Source organism: Rhipicephalus sanguineus, chromosome 8 (genome assembly GCF_013339695.2).
Source record: "Rhipicephalus sanguineus isolate Rsan-2018 chromosome 8, BIME_Rsan_1.4, whole genome shotgun sequence".
Lineage (NCBI taxonomy): Eukaryota > Metazoa > Arthropoda > Arachnida > Ixodida > Ixodidae > Rhipicephalus > Rhipicephalus sanguineus.
Genome location: NC_051183.1, coordinates 29,453,674 through 29,469,016, shown reverse-complemented (window position 1 = coordinate 29,469,016; position 15,343 = coordinate 29,453,674). Strand labels below are relative to the sequence as shown.

General features: G+C 49.4%; 1 protein-coding gene across 1 annotated transcript; it reads right to left on the bottom strand.

The window, feature by feature from the left end:
• Nucleotides 1-5,635: 5,635 nt before the first annotated feature.
• LOC125759420 (UPF0746 protein DDB_G0281095-like) lies at nt 5,636-6,860 on the bottom strand. The gene is made up of 2 exons (XM_049418175.1): nt 6,791-6,860; nt 5,636-6,081 (listed from the first exon to the last, which is right to left on the bottom strand). Exons 1-2 carry the CDS (start codon nt 6,858-6,860, stop codon nt 5,636-5,638), a joined length of 516 nt encoding a protein of 171 aa, XP_049274132.1.
• Nucleotides 6,861-15,343: the final 8,483 nt, after the last annotated feature.

Here is a 15,343-nt window from a genome sequence, read left to right as displayed (position 1 = left end):
TAGTCACCGCTGTAGAACTACTTGCGCCGCCTGTCGTCAGCTTACGTAAATGCACTCTGCGATTTATTTGTAACTTGCTTACGGGGCTCTCCTGCTTTGAACAGAATACTTGCGAGCCGCTACCAACTCTGAACGCAACCCACCGCTTCCTGACTCACGGAATTTCACCCCGGGACAAGTAAGCAATTAAACAGCGCGGGTTGACTGCGTTGCATGCGGTCATGGGTTGTTCCGCGTGTTTCTGTGACGCCTAATTTAAGTCAGATGCGATTACAGATACGCAAAATAGTACGCATAGTGAGGACGGCTGATGGCAGTGATAGACAACAGAATGTGTATCGTCATCTTCTTTGCGTACGTAATTTCTTAAGTCAGGATTGCTAAGAACAACAGATGGTTGAGCTAATTGGCGAGGATTCATCTTGCGAGCTTGTGGGTGTCTGTTTTTCGTGTGTTCTGTATAGGGTCGCCTGTTTTTCTCATGTTCTGTCCCTCTATTCGCGCCTTGCTATCCTCCACCTTGCTAAATCCAATAGAGATCGTTTTGCGACTACCGAATTTACAGTCAGATAAAAAGCTGTGTCATTTGAAAAAGAGTACGAGGAAGACATACCACGAACAAAACTATGAGGATTATATCAACGTATTTAGTCCGCCGCAATACTTGCCTCATTTTTCGGCACTTCGGATCGAGATCGTTAGCATGATCACCGAGTAACAAAGAAATTAGGAACCAAATATGTTCAAGTGCCCACCTAACACCAAAATGGCCAACGAACCATCTGATATCTTCAGTTTTGATGACTACTGCATAAAAATTATCACAGCGCAGCTCTCAGGCGCCCGTTCCTGCGCTGAGCGCCGTAGCCGTCGCCGAACAAGAAAAAGTAACCATAGACATAAAAAAACAAAATGAGAAATATATACCCACGATCGAATGGGATTACTAATTGGACACAATACTAGTTACGCAATGAGTGCGTGGTTAAATGCTTCCCACCGACTGCAAAGTGCTCAGCCATAATTCATCATCGTCATCAGCCACATTCAGCATCAACAAAGTGCATTTGATACCGTACAGATGAGTAGCGGCTACCTCGCTTATCCGCAGAAAGACGAATAATGGCTTATTGGGTGCTGTCCTACTTGACAAAAATTATGATTTATGGCGTAGTAAATACCTTGTGGAAAGCCAAAATTTCAAACACAGTGGGCTTTGCCCGAACGTGAAGCTGCGCTCAGATTTTGCATTAGGCAATATCGCAATCGTCGGTGAATATTTATTAGACAAATCAACGTTGAGTTATTTTCACACGCAAGCATTTCACTGCTTGTCTTGTGCAAAATGTATTTCTGCCTGTTCACAAATAGTGAATAAGCTCGAACTTTCTTCGGTGCATTATGTAGTGTTTAAGGTTCTTCGGATTATGAGTCCTCTTAAGAGGCTTAAAAATTGGCGATGCAATACTCACCTACTACGCGGTTTCCTAAGCTGCATTTGTTTAAGCTTAGGCGCTTTAGCACTGCGTTGCTAAGTTCATGGTTTGTGGGTGCAAGCTCGTCCGTATTTGCATCCGTGAAAATCGCAACACCGTTGATGCACTTAGGTTTAAACTCGAGTTCAGGATGTCCTGCCGTATTTTGCCACTGCCACGCGTTCAGTAATGAGATCCTGCTGCTAGCGCGTAAAAACGCCTGATTGCATTGTTTATTTTTTAAACGCCCGTCTCTGAATATTCTCGCGCAGGATACGGATATCGCTCGCCAGCCTGCAAGACTTCACGACCACGTTTCCGTTGCCTGGCCGGCATGGCTATGCGATCGGACTTACCCGCGACATGCGCGCCATGGCGTAGTAACGGCTAGGCGTGTCCCTTCAACGTCGCCGTCGCAGGGCGCGATGAAATTTCCAGCGCGGCGACGGCATCTTTGCGACAGACTGACCATGTGACGAACGAAACGGTCCATATTTCTTTGTCCCGTTCTATTACCTACATAAACCATCGGAACGACCTCCTGTCGTTCGTTCGGCCCAGCGTCTGCGTGGTCGTGAAGCAGCGGTGATGTTGACAGTGACCGTCTGCACGTTGTCGGCAGAGCCACGCCCACGGCTTATGTCGTGAATATCTAGTGCTGTGCGTGTGTGTGTGTGCCTCAGTACGTCGTGAATACTTAGTGTGTGTCAGTGCCCTGCCGCCATATTGGACGCATTCTTTAATCAGCTTGAACCTTTGTGAGGCATTCGCTACGTGTTGTGACGCGTTGCAGAAGAGACGAGTGACGGGCGTATATATGTACTGCTTGTGACCGATCGTTTTTTCGGGGTCGATCATGTTCATGTTCAATTTGCGAGATTGCCTTTCTCGTTTCACGCGGTTACGTAATGAAACACCTATGTAAATATGAATAGACGTGGCAGTGGCGACGGTCTGAAGCACGGACCTAAATGTACCGCTACCACCGTTGCAATCGACTGGCGCCAGACGGGCCATTTACGAAATACTGGCGTGTAATGATTACACGAGAACTCAACAATAATCAGGCAAAAAAAAAGGCCTAGTGGTGAAGCAAATTTCATCCGAAGATTCCTACTCCGAACCCAACTTCTTCAGTGTAGTCTCTATTTAAAAATTCCACAACCTGATTGTTATCTTATTACGCAACCGGTACATGAAGTGAACAATGTTACGATTAGTATTAAATGTCAGCACATTTTTGAGTACCTTCACATGATCATGTTCTATATTTGCTTCTAGGTCGTGCGCAGGGTTGCCACTGACTTTCGAGTAAATGTCGCCAAACGACGAGCAAAAAGTCGCCAAAAGTCGCCATTTTTTTTACAAATTTCGCCAAAAAAGTAGCCATTCTAGATATGTGCGGCATACCCAGTAATAAAAATTTCCACTCACGTATAGCCCCGTAGAATACAGTACCATCCAAGACCCTTAAATTATATTGACGTTTCTCGATGCCACTCGTATCGCCCGCTTCACCATGGGAGTGCATGGTGCTGCTTCTCCGACTAGCCGCAAGATGTGCGTGGTGGCGCAAGGGTGAATGAACGAAACGCTCATGATATCCTTCCATCCCTGTCCTCTCGTTTCAAAGCTAAAAGTGGGGTATAAACCTTGGGCGAAAACCGTGAAAGCATTATTTGTAGACAGCTTTACGTACCCCTATATGAATTAAAAGGATTAAAAGATTTATTGAAGGTAACATGACAGAAATCTTGCAGGAACCGATCATTAGTGAGTCTTACACCTTTTCAGTGTGAACTAATATGATACCGGACATCACTGACCCTTTCTTATAGTTACTTATATCTACACGCGTCAATCCGATGCGTTATTGCTGTATAACAATGTAAAATGTTATATAGCAATTGTTTTTATTGCACACGCTCACCGAGAACAGTGAAAAATGCCTCAATAAATAATTTTTATTGCAGAAATAGCCACGTATCCGCCTCTGTTCGCTATTCCAAAACAGTCTTTGCGAGCTGAACTGGGGGTACTGCAACAGTGAATAAGTCGCCAAGCTATTCAGAGCAGTTGGAGCTTTGGCGGAACAAATGGTCGGAACACGCGGCCAACCTGTCGTCTTGCCCCTTCAGATGCGAAACTTCAGATAAGCTTAAGCACCTAAAGCCATAAACCTATAGTCAATCACTGCCCTTTCGCGGTTTGCAGGGCAGTCCGCTGACTTACATTTTGCTAGAATGTCGCTGGGGGACGTTCCAGTACCTCCTGCATCTAGATGGCATCCCCAAATAAGGATCCCACTCACTGATCTTATTTTCACAGAACATCAAATAAACGTTTTATTATCTCTCTAGTTGAATTGAGGAGGTACACACGAGTTACAGGACGGACATACCGAATGATGCGTAATGTGCACATTCTACTCGTTGGTCTAAAACCAAGAAAAGTACTGAGAATGCTGCCGCTCATTCGTTGGGAAGACACTGAGCTTAGGATTCAAAACTCGGTGGAGACCTAAGCCGAAAATCGCCAAAAATTCGCCATGTCGCCATTCATAATTTTAGGTCGCCACGGGCCTCTCAAATTCGCCAATTTGGCGAAAAGTAGCCACCATTGGCAACCCTGGTCGTGCGTTCTACTTTTGTTAAACATACTTATTTCAATCTGCTATTTGTTTACTTTTTTTTGCTTTTTTCTTACTTGGATCGGACATCAGAAGGTCCAAGTGGGCATTCGCCCGCGCGCTGACGCGATTTTTTTACTCACGCGAATGCTGCAAAGACGGAGTAAACTAAGTCCACGCGCAGCAGACATCTTTTTTTTTTTTTTTTTTTGAACCTCACACGGCCTTAAAACATGGTCGTTTGAGGCTTTTGCCTTTAAAAAACCGGTTTCTCTTTCCCCGTTGTGGTTCCACCTGTGTTCTACCAGCTGTCTGGTGGCACCACCTGTGTTGGATCCTGGGATTGGAATGCAGGAATAAAGGGATTTTGCGACTCACCTGTGAAGACGTGTGTCTGGATCCGACGCGCAACTGCTATGGTTTCAAGCTACAACGCCTGGTCGCCGTGATGCATATAAGACGTTTACGGCGTCCACCTAGTACTACTGAGTATTAATATAAATATTAGCATTTTATTACCCAAAACAAACCTTGAAATCCTTCGAAGTCGGTGGAGTCGCGTGATTTACCATACCGTCGCATGATTTTTGGGGCTGCCAATCAATCTCGATATGAACGATATTATGGATATTAACGAAAGTGTATGTCATGAAACGACTCGCTATGTCCAGTGCTCTAGCAAGAATCTAGTCACTAGTTTGTGCACCTAAACAAGTGTGTAATGCTCTCGAAGCCATGCCACAACGGAAGTGAAGGCGTGTTGGTGTCGAACGCTTAAGAAAATTAGGCAAAAAATATTGTGATACGACAGAACGATCACAAATTGACTACGGGAACCGTCGATAATACTGGCGTTCTTCTTCCACTCGCCACTAAAATGAACATTTGCGCACGTGTGTGTGATACAATACTACGTAAAATATTTCTCGTCTTTTCCTCCATATGACGTCTGGAGCACGCCTCCTGAAAATGCTAAGCTTGCTCGCGCAATGATTTCTGCAACGTACAACTGACAAGCGAAGACGCACTACAAGGAGCGTAGCCTTCTAGGAGCCAAATTTACGCGCTAAGAGCGGCCCAGCATCATTTAGCGTTTTAAGTCATTGCCGCACTTAACTCGTACACAAAGCATTCTACCAGCGGATACACATTTAGTGGAAGGTGCTTTCGCAAAATCCAATGTTGCTTGCTGTTCTCAAATTGTCCAACGGGTGCTACTACGCCGTCAGTCGACGGGTTAACGGCTCAGCAACTTTAATCTATGCGAAACTCCTTCTCAGTGTACCCACTCGCCGAAATGCTTCTCGTACGAAACCCCAAACGCCTGCCTCGCCGTGAGCGGCAGTCAAAGAACCAGAACCCACGCCAGCTGCAAGCCAAGATCTGTCAGTGTTGCGGCACTTCGGCACGACATGCAGACATCCAGCGAAAGAAGCAGGTTATCTGGCGCGTTCTGTGTCAGTCCAGCGGCAGCTGTTCGTACTCCAGGTTCGCAGCATCGCTTCCGCGGCGTCGGTTGGAAACCGTGACGTCATCGCCTTGGCTGACTGCGGCCCTGGCCTGCCCTTAGTTCTTGTTCAGCGTCGTCGTTCTCGTTGTTAACTGCGGCGCGAGCGGGTGCCGACTGCTCCTGGCGGCGCGCGCGTGGGTAGCCAAAGATGCTGCGTTGTTGTTGCAGTAAAAACGGCTGCTGCTGCTGCCGTTGCTGTCGCTGTAGTTGTTGCTGTTGGCGGTCTCGCTGTCGCGGTGCCTGTCGTTCTGCCTGCTGCTGTTCTTGTTCACGCTGTCCTATCTGCGGGCGCTCCTGCTGCTGTTGGCGCTCCGTTTGCTCGCGCTGGCAATGCTCATCTTGCCACTGAAAGCGCTGTGCGTTTGTGGGCGGGTTTGTGCCCAGGGGTTCCGCGGCCCCTCCGAAAGACAGGAGCGAGGACAAGGAGCTGAATCTGTCAATGTAGTTCTCGATGGGCGACGAACCACCTGCGCCGCAGAGTCGCAGAATTTATTATGCATATGAACAAGCTGCACGCGCACTTGTCAACGAATATATCACGGAAATCAGGTGCTTGAGAGGCCAGGCGTTGGCTAAGGATGACTTTGCGTTCATGAAGCAATGTGTGAACATATGGAAATGAACAGCCACCTGTGTGCAGCACGACGCGACAAGGAAATTCATACGGATTTCTCAGAAAGAAAGCTTAGTTGCCGAAAATTTGTCCTGGTGCTTAGATCTAACCCAGGACCAAGGCCTTTCCAAGGTGGTCACTCTACCAACTGAGCTAACAAGGAAGCTAGAAAGTGCCAGCGCGAGGATGAATTCATCGACAACACGAAGCACATAAACGCATATTATTGCGAATCAGTTCTGCGGAATCCCGCAAGGTGGCGGAAGGGTTTAGAATGGTGAACTTGACAAGCTCTCACTTGTTGCACGAAGCCATAAGGAAATCCATGCCGATTTCTAAGAAAATTTCTTATTGTACCGGTCCTGGCACCAAACCCGGGACCAAAGCCTTATGGGGCGGTCGCTCTACCAATTGAGCTAACCAGGAAGCTAGCGATCGGCATCGCGAGGGTGAATTCATCGACAACCTGAAACACATGAACCCATATTATGTGGCGTCTGCACCGTGCTGCGTAGCTGCGCTTATGTGTTCATAAGCATTCTTCAACAAAAGAAAAAGCTTACCATAGGAGATGTACTGCTGCAGGTCTTCCTCGAAGTCCAGGATGTCGTTCTCGTTCACATTCCAAGGCATGATCGTCGGGTATGGAAAGACGAGCTGTTACGCCCTACGTCCGCGTTAACGACGTCGTCCATGTAGAACGGCAGGACAGCGGGTGGCGCCGGATGAGCGCCGTGCTGGGAGTGTCCGGCGTGGTGCAGAGACGGCCTTGGTACCGGCCGTGGCGGCGACATGCCGGGTGGCCTCCTCCTCTCCTCCGTTTCGTTCCAGAGGGTCTCCAGCTGCAAAGGCCGTACGGATTGCGTGTTACGGGTCCAATTTTTCCATATAACACGTACAGTAATCAGGTATGAAACGGGACATAACTATTTTTGAACGAAAACGACGGTTTATCAGCAAACGGCGTAAGAGGTAAACGAAATAGCAAAAAATTGCTACCAGCGCTGCCTTGGAAACCTTCAAGGGAGGAATTGAAATGTTTAAACTTAGAAAGCGCTTTCCGCAAAAGGCGTACATGTCACTCCCTAAGAGAGCTAAAAGCGCACAGAAAACATGGGCAAAAATAGGCACACATATGCAGACACAGATATATATGTGTACATTTTTTGCAATGGTTTCTGTGGGCTCTTAGCTCTCTTCAAGACAGATTATCAAAGTGCCCTAAGTGCCGCATCGGTGACCTTTATTTCACTCCTCGAAAGAAAGTCGACGTCATTAGTCAAGTGCACAAGCTGTTCAAGTCGTGTGAGTGAACTACAGAGCGTTTGCTGAAAATTGATCCAGTGCCCGAAATCTTTGATAATAATAGTAACAATAATAATGATAATAACACCTGGGGCGTTACGAGCCAAGATCACGATGTCATTATCAGATACGCCATAGCGGAGTGCTCCGGAAATTTAGACTATCTGATGTTCTTTAACGTGCACTCACATCGGCAGTAAACGGGCTTGTAGCATTTCTCTACCATCGAAGTGAGACCGCCGCGGCCAGGATAGAACCCGCGACATCCGCGTCAGCATCGCAAGCGTCGAAGGTGGAGAGGACATCGAAGAATGCATTCCCTAATTTCACGCAACTGAAGTTCCCAATGCGCGGATTGCGCGATACGAACAGCTTCGACGGAAACTTCACTTTAGATTCTGCAATCTCGCATAGCACCCTCCTCTGTTTCTCGTGAAGACGGCCGGAAAAGCGTACGTACCTTTCTGAGCTCCCTATTCAGCGCCATTTGCAGCTGCACGTTCTCGTCCTGAAGCGTAAGCATCTCGTTCTTCAGGTTGCGAACCCGGACCCTCTCGTCGGCTACCTGCTGCACCAGTGCTGCGTAGCTGCGCGAAGCTGCGCCAGGAACTGGCCGAGCCGAGTGCCATCGTTGCCAGCATGCCCACGCAGGGCCTGCTGACGGCACGAGGAAGCCTTTGCGGCGCCCGCGACAGGCGTCTTCCGAAGGACGTCGATTTCGCTGATCTCCCGATGCCGCGAAGTCTCCGTTGCCAGATTCTTCCGTCCCGCGCTAGGATCCTGCGAAGCAACAGCCGTTATTTATTAACATTACATTGAAGGGGAATTGGGCGAAAAAGTAAATCAAATTTAATGTTAAAAATATCTATGGCCTGCCGACAACACCTAATTACAAATGATCGGAATTAAATCGCGGAGTATTGAGTACGCAGCGGTCCACTGTTAAAGGAAGCGTCGGAGTGGGTCGCAGCCATCCAGCGCCAGTGCCGCCCGGTGGCTGCGAGCAGTTTTCGCGCAAGCGCAGTGTAATCTGTGAGTGGTGCTCTTTGATTGTCAGCTACCATGTGCTGCCGCGCGTCGAATCATCGCGAAGCGAAGCGTTCAGGCGACGAAAGATTACAGCCGCTTCGTATGTCGCACTGGAGGACTGCGTTCTTTTCATCACCTGGCTTTCGAAGCACACGGGTGTTCCAAGATTCCGCCATCATCTAAATGAGGTCACCGTGGCTGGCAGTCGAAGTTAAGACCTCGCACGGATCAGCCCCACACCTAATCATTGCCGTGTAACTTGGCCCCTATCGCGCTGTCTTTGTGGAAGGGCTATTCTGGAAGAAAACAGCAGGAACCGCATCCACGGGCTATCTGATCTGGCATGTGCAGCTATAACATGACAAGCACACGTAGCATTGTTTCGCTTAGTCAGTTTTCATTAAAAGTGTAGTGGACGCTGAGTGCTTTGTATAGTTGCTAATGGATGGCGCTGTGGGCATGGGAGCGACCCCTGTCATGAGATGCATAGGACGGGGACGGATCGAATAAACGGGGGCATTCTTGTTGTGGCTACGAGCCGTGCTCGTGTCTTTACTGGGCGTCTCCGAACATGGTGTCAGAAGTGGGCGACTAATGCGCAGTTATGGACTCGACAGACCCGACAACCGGTGCAGACACTTCCAAGCTCAACGTTGTGCGCGTCGGTATGCCGGGACTTCAGCCTCCGTCGCCGTTCAACTTCACAAGCCCGGGGGAATGGACAACATGGATAACAAGGTACGAAGATTACGCCTTTGCTGCAGGGCTCAACACAGCTACCGACGAGGTGCAAGTGCGAACACTCTATACTGCATGGGTTCTCAAGCACGTAGCGTCTTGTCGTCGCTAGGATTGTCTGCTCCAGAAAATCTCCCGTTTGCGGAAGTCAAGGCTAAGCTCACCTCGCATTTTGTTCACCCTGTCAATGAGATTTACGAGAGCCGTCGATTTCACCGCAGAGTACAACAACAAGGCGAGCCGGTGGACGAATTTTTACGGCACTTCGGAATCTTGTCAAACGTTGTGGGTACAACAACGCCGGGGTCGAAGACCGACTTGTGCGAGACAAGTTTGTCGTTGGATTGCGGAACGAGACGCTGTCGGATCAATTGTGTCGATGTACTAAACTTTCGGCAGAGGAAGCGTTGTGCCAAGCGCGTATTCATGAAGCAGCCGAAAAAGAGCGTCAATCCCGCGCAGGTCTCGGCGAGAGCGGGGCTTTCGACAGCTTAAACGTGGACGCGGCGCAACGCGCGAAGAACGCGTCACCGCGTCGCAGCAAGTCTGTGCAGCCAACTCGGTCTACTTGCGATTACTGCGGCCGTGGTCAACACTCTCGAAAAGAATGCCCAGCTCGCAAGGCCACTTGCAATTTCTGCAAGAAGCAAGGTCACTTTATTGCTGTTTGCCGGGCCAAGCATCGGAAGGAGCTGTTAGGTTCAGTTGAACTTCACGCGCTCAGTACGCGTCGGGCACGATATGCCGACATTCATGTGAATGGTCACCTCGCTCACTTCAAGATAGACTCGGGAGCAGAAGTAACGGTGGTATCGCCTTCTTTCCCAGGATTACCGGCCGTTTTGGATAAAGTGAACGCCGAAGTGTCTGGTCCTGGAAATCAAAGATTGTGCGTTCTGGGAACTTTCACTGCTACTTTGCAGTGGCATAACAAGGTCTCTGTGCAAAGACTGTATGTCATCAAGAACCAGACGACACACCTTCTGGGATTACCGGCAATTGAAGACTTGGGCATCGTTCAGTTTTTGGACTCTGTGGAAGGTATTCCGTCACCCCAAGCTAGAATTTTTCGTGGCCTCGGGGAAGTGCAAGAAGAATACCATATTCGCGTTGCTCAAGACGCTCGCCCCTTTTCATTGAGTGTTCCTCGACGAATACCTCTACCGCTACTCGAGCAGGTGAAGAAGGAATTGGATGAGATGGAAACCCAAGGAGTCATTCGCAAGGTTGACACGCCTACCGCATGGTGTTCAGGCCTCGTCGTTGTGCCGAAGCCATCGGGCGGGTACAGGCTGTGTGTCGACTTGACGAAGCTTAACAAGGTTATCCAGCGGGAACGCTACATTCTGCCAACAGTGGAAGACATCTTAGGCCAGCTGGGTGGGGCACGAATTTTTTCTAAGCTCGATGCAAGATCCAGCTTCCACCAGATCAAGCTCACTCGTGAGAGCGAAGAACTGACAACATTCATCACACCTTTTGGCCGCTATTGCTACAAGCGTCTTCCCTTTGGCATTGCGACAGCGGCCGAGTATTTCCAACGCTTCATGTCAAGATTGCTCGAAGGCATCACTGGAGTCGTCAACATGATAGACGACATACTCGTCTTCGGTAGGAACCGTCAAGAGCACGACGAGCGTCTAGCTGACGTCTTGGCGCGTTTGACTCAAGCGGGCGTCACTCTTAACGAAAAGAAGTGTCAATTCAGAGTCTCTTCTGTCAAGTTCTTAGGAGTTGTCGTCAGCCCGCAGGGAATTAGTCCAGACCCGGACAAAGTGAAGGCTATCATGGATCTTCCACCACCAATGGATGTCAGTGGTGTTCGTCGATTACTTGGAATGGTAAACCATGTGGCTAGATTCATTCCAAACCTGTCTGAGATCTCTGCACCTATTCGTGCTCTCCTCAACAAGAACAACGCATGGAGTTGGGGTTACAACCAAGAGCAAGCGTTCAAGAACATCAAGTCTTTGCTCAGCTCTGACGTATGTATGGCTATGTACAATCCCCATTACCCAACTGTAGTATCGGCTGACGCAAGCTCTCATGGCCTCGGAGCCGTCTTACTCCAGGATCAACCTTCGGGAATTCGACGTGCTGTCGCCTATGCTTCCAGATCTCTTACTGCTACAGAGGGACGCTACAGTCAAACGGAAAAAGAATCTTTGGCTGTCACATGGGCTGTCACCCGGTTCGACCAATACCTACGCGGACTAAGCTTTGAGGTCGAATCCGATCATCTTCCGCTTGTAGCCCTCCTTTCAAGTAAAGATCTGGACGTCTTGCCACCTCGAATTCAACGTATGCGGATTAAACTGATGCGCTATCAGTTCTCTGTCAAGTATGTTCCTGGAAAACTGCTAGCTACAGCCGACACACTATCACGAGCGCCTTGCGACTTGCCAACTTCCAAAGTGGTCAGCAGCTTGGAAATCTATATAGGGGAAGTTCTTAAGGATCTACCTCCACAACTGGCAGGCCAGCTTGACGAGATCCGTCGTCTTCAAGCTCAAGATAGTGAATGCTCTTCGATTATCACTTATTGTGAGAGAGGCTGGCCGTCCAAGAAGAGAGTTCCGACCCATTTAGCACCATACTGGAAGGAGCGAGAAAGACTGAGTGTATACGATGGGTTACTCTTACTGGATCGCCGCATTGTCATCCCGTCGCCTCAACGCAAGGACATCCTCTCACTGCTGCACGAAGGTCATCAAGGTGTCCGCCGCTGTCAAGAGCGCGCCCGAGAGTGCGTTTGGTGGCCCCATTGCAATCAGCATATCGAAGACCTTGTGACTCAATGTGCTAAGTGTGCTGAGACTCGAGCCGTGCGTTCTGAGCCACTGATACCAACGCCAACACCGGAAAGACCATGGCAACGCCTGGGAATCGACTTGTTCCACTTGGAAGGACGTGACTACGTCCTGATTGTCGACTACTACTCCAGATTTCCCGAAGTAGTCACATTGGGAACTTCGTCAGCAAAAGCGGTCATTGCTGCCATCAAGAGTAGTTTTGCTCGCTTTGGGATACCAGACGCTGTGCGGACAGACAACGGACCTCAGTTCGCGTCCCAGGAGTTCGCCAACTTTGCACGAGCGTATGGATTCTGCCACGAGACCAGCAGCCCTCGATACCCTCAGAGTAATGGGGAGGCAGAGCGCATGGTGCGCACTGTGAAGGATATGCTGAAGAAAAGCTCGGATCCGTACCTCGCCCTGCTCGCATACCGAGACACACCTGGAGTTTCGGGCGTCTCTCCAGCTCAGTTACTTATGGGGAGGAGACTGCAAACTCGTCTTCCGGTTCTGCCGGAACGACTTCTTCCGGCCTTACCTAATCACGAGGAATTTCAAGCACAGAATACTGCTCCGAAGTTGCAACAGGCGCAGGACTACAATCGCCGTCACGGTGCCGCTCCTCTGATTCCTCTCAATATAGGGGAGGAAGTGTGGATAAAAGATATAGGTTGCAGCGGTCGTGTTCTCAGCCCAGCTCAGCGACCAAGGTCGTATGTGGTTGAGACTCCCAGTGGTGTTGTCCAGAGGAACCGTTGCCATCTGGTGCCGTTCGTGGCTGACCAAGATGCCCAAGGACAAACAACTATGGCTTCATCACCAACGCATGGAACCTTGGCTTCAAGTCCACCGAGAGCACCAGCCTTGAGGTCATCGCCGGAAGCATCCTCACCAAGTGCTTCATGCGCATCCCCTGTGCCTGTGCCGCCTGGAGAGATGCCTCCCTCGCCTGATGTGCAAACTTTACCTGTGCAAGCAAGTGTGCCGCAGTGTGGTGAACCTAAGCGTACGCGTTGTGGCCGTACCGTGAAACCGCCGCGCAGGTTGAACCTGTAACTGTCCCGGGAGGGAAGATGTATTGGACGCTGAGTGCTTTGTATAGTTGCTAATGGATGGCGCTGTGGGCATGGGAGCGACCCCTGTCATGAGATGCATAGGACGGGGACGGATCGAATAAACGGGGGCATTCTTGTTGTGGCTACGAGCCGTGCTCGTGTCTTTACTGGGCGTCTCCGAACAAAAAGTACATACGGGACTCTTCTGGGATCATCATCCATTCATTATCAGTAGAAGAAACGTGCACGTTCAGCAACTGAAACGCGATTATCGGCATGGCGACATCTGAGTGCTGAGCACATCGATATAGTTCATTACGGTGGCTAACGAAAGAAAAGGACCCGTACTGTGACGGAATTTGACCCTCGGGCGAACACCCAGCAATCACGAATGGCTCAGAAAAGCGCTAGCCGTTATAGAGGTCGACGGTAGCGTTTCAATTTCTAAGCAATGTATGTACACTGTCGTCCTTTATGAAAGGGAACACGCGAGCGCGTGGCCTGCGCTCTGCGCCTGCTGCGTACAGCACCATCAACCGAGAGCAAAGAAAGCACGTCCGCTTTTCGTGGCATCGCCCGCTGCGTGACCGAAGCGCGAGCGTAATCTAGCAGCGCGTGTCCACCGGTCATGACTCGTTATTTTGTATGCCAATAGATGACGCCAAAAGCGGGCGTGCTTTCTTTAGCTGTCGGTTGATGGCACCGTAGGCAGCCTTCGCAGAGCGCAGGCCGCGCGCTCGCGTGTTCCCTTTCATAAAGGACGACAGTGTACCTCTTCCACTGACATCTAGTTAGCCGGGCATGTCTGAGGAACATGATAAAAGATGGTAACCATTGGCAGAGAGTTACTAGTTCAAGGTTAATACCGTACTTAGTCAATGATAGTCTCGCAGCCAATCATACCACGGTAAGGCACGGAGCGGGATTTGACCGCTGGGCAGCTAGTTCAGGAACCGGCAAAGCAACGATGAATTGCAGACTAGCTTACCTCGGCAGATCTTGTTTGCTTTCGGCGTTGCATTGGCCCAGGAGGAGATCAGACCACCGCAGACAAGAGAACGCTTGAGCGCGCGGCAACCCAGTAGCGCGTTCTGATCTCGCGAATCACGTTATTCTTCTCTTCTTTCAAGTTAACGCTAGCGGCATTTGACGTACATCAATTGCACGATCATCACGGCTTGGCTTGTAGGCGGACGTCTCTTTTAGTTACGCCTAGCGTTTTTGTTACGGCACAACATACTGCAGTCAGGCCGAGACCTACCGCCTGACTGGGAGCGGCCCGTCGTGTGCTAAGGCACACGCCTCCGGACTTTGTTAATAAAGTTTTTCCAATCCAATCCAATCCACAACATACTGCAGTGTCTCGCACGATTCACGATTGTCACGAGACCGTAGTATTGTGTACTGCCTTTCGTTTCGTGTTCGAAGGTGAACCCACAAGCTTTACATTTTATGCGCATGTTATTTGGATCTTCAATTTGTAGAAAATGCAGGGAAAAATATTTGTGGCAAAAAATAAAAATGCAGGCCTGAAAAGGCTAACTGTGAAAATAAATAAAGGAAATCGATTGAAGAGCTAGCATCGTTGCGGCACCTGGTGAGACAGAGCTCAACCACAAGCTTCTTTCTGCGTGGCCTCCGAGATCCGCTTCGGTAGCACGTGAAGCACAATGTTAAACGAAGGAATACACAAGGGCACACAAACGCCGACGTGCGAGTGTCAGGACCAGACACCTAAATCTGATAATTCTCGTTCCCTCCGTGTTGCCATTCCTCGATTCGGGGCAGCGTTTTCGCTCACTGAATAAGCAGCATTGGCAGCCTTGGTCACGGTAGCACGCGAGTGTTGATTGATATAGCAAATGTCCTTTTTTTTAATTCTGCGGAAGTACTCGAAAACTGAAATGACGCATTTGAACTTTTTCTATATGCCTGGGTGCTTGTGGCATCCCGCTCAATACCACCGGACGTATTCAAGCAAGTTTTTACTCATTCCGTGCTATCCAGCCATTATCGCATTACGAGTGAAGTTGAGGAAAACGTTTGAGGAAAAATTTTTTGGCAGATCCCACGTACCGTGGGAATCGATGTTATGCGAAGCATGCGCGTTATGGTTACTGTGGCGTAATTTTTCACATTGAGCGAAACGTTACGGAATGGCGCTAGAGAAATATAGAAGTGGTATGCGCACGCT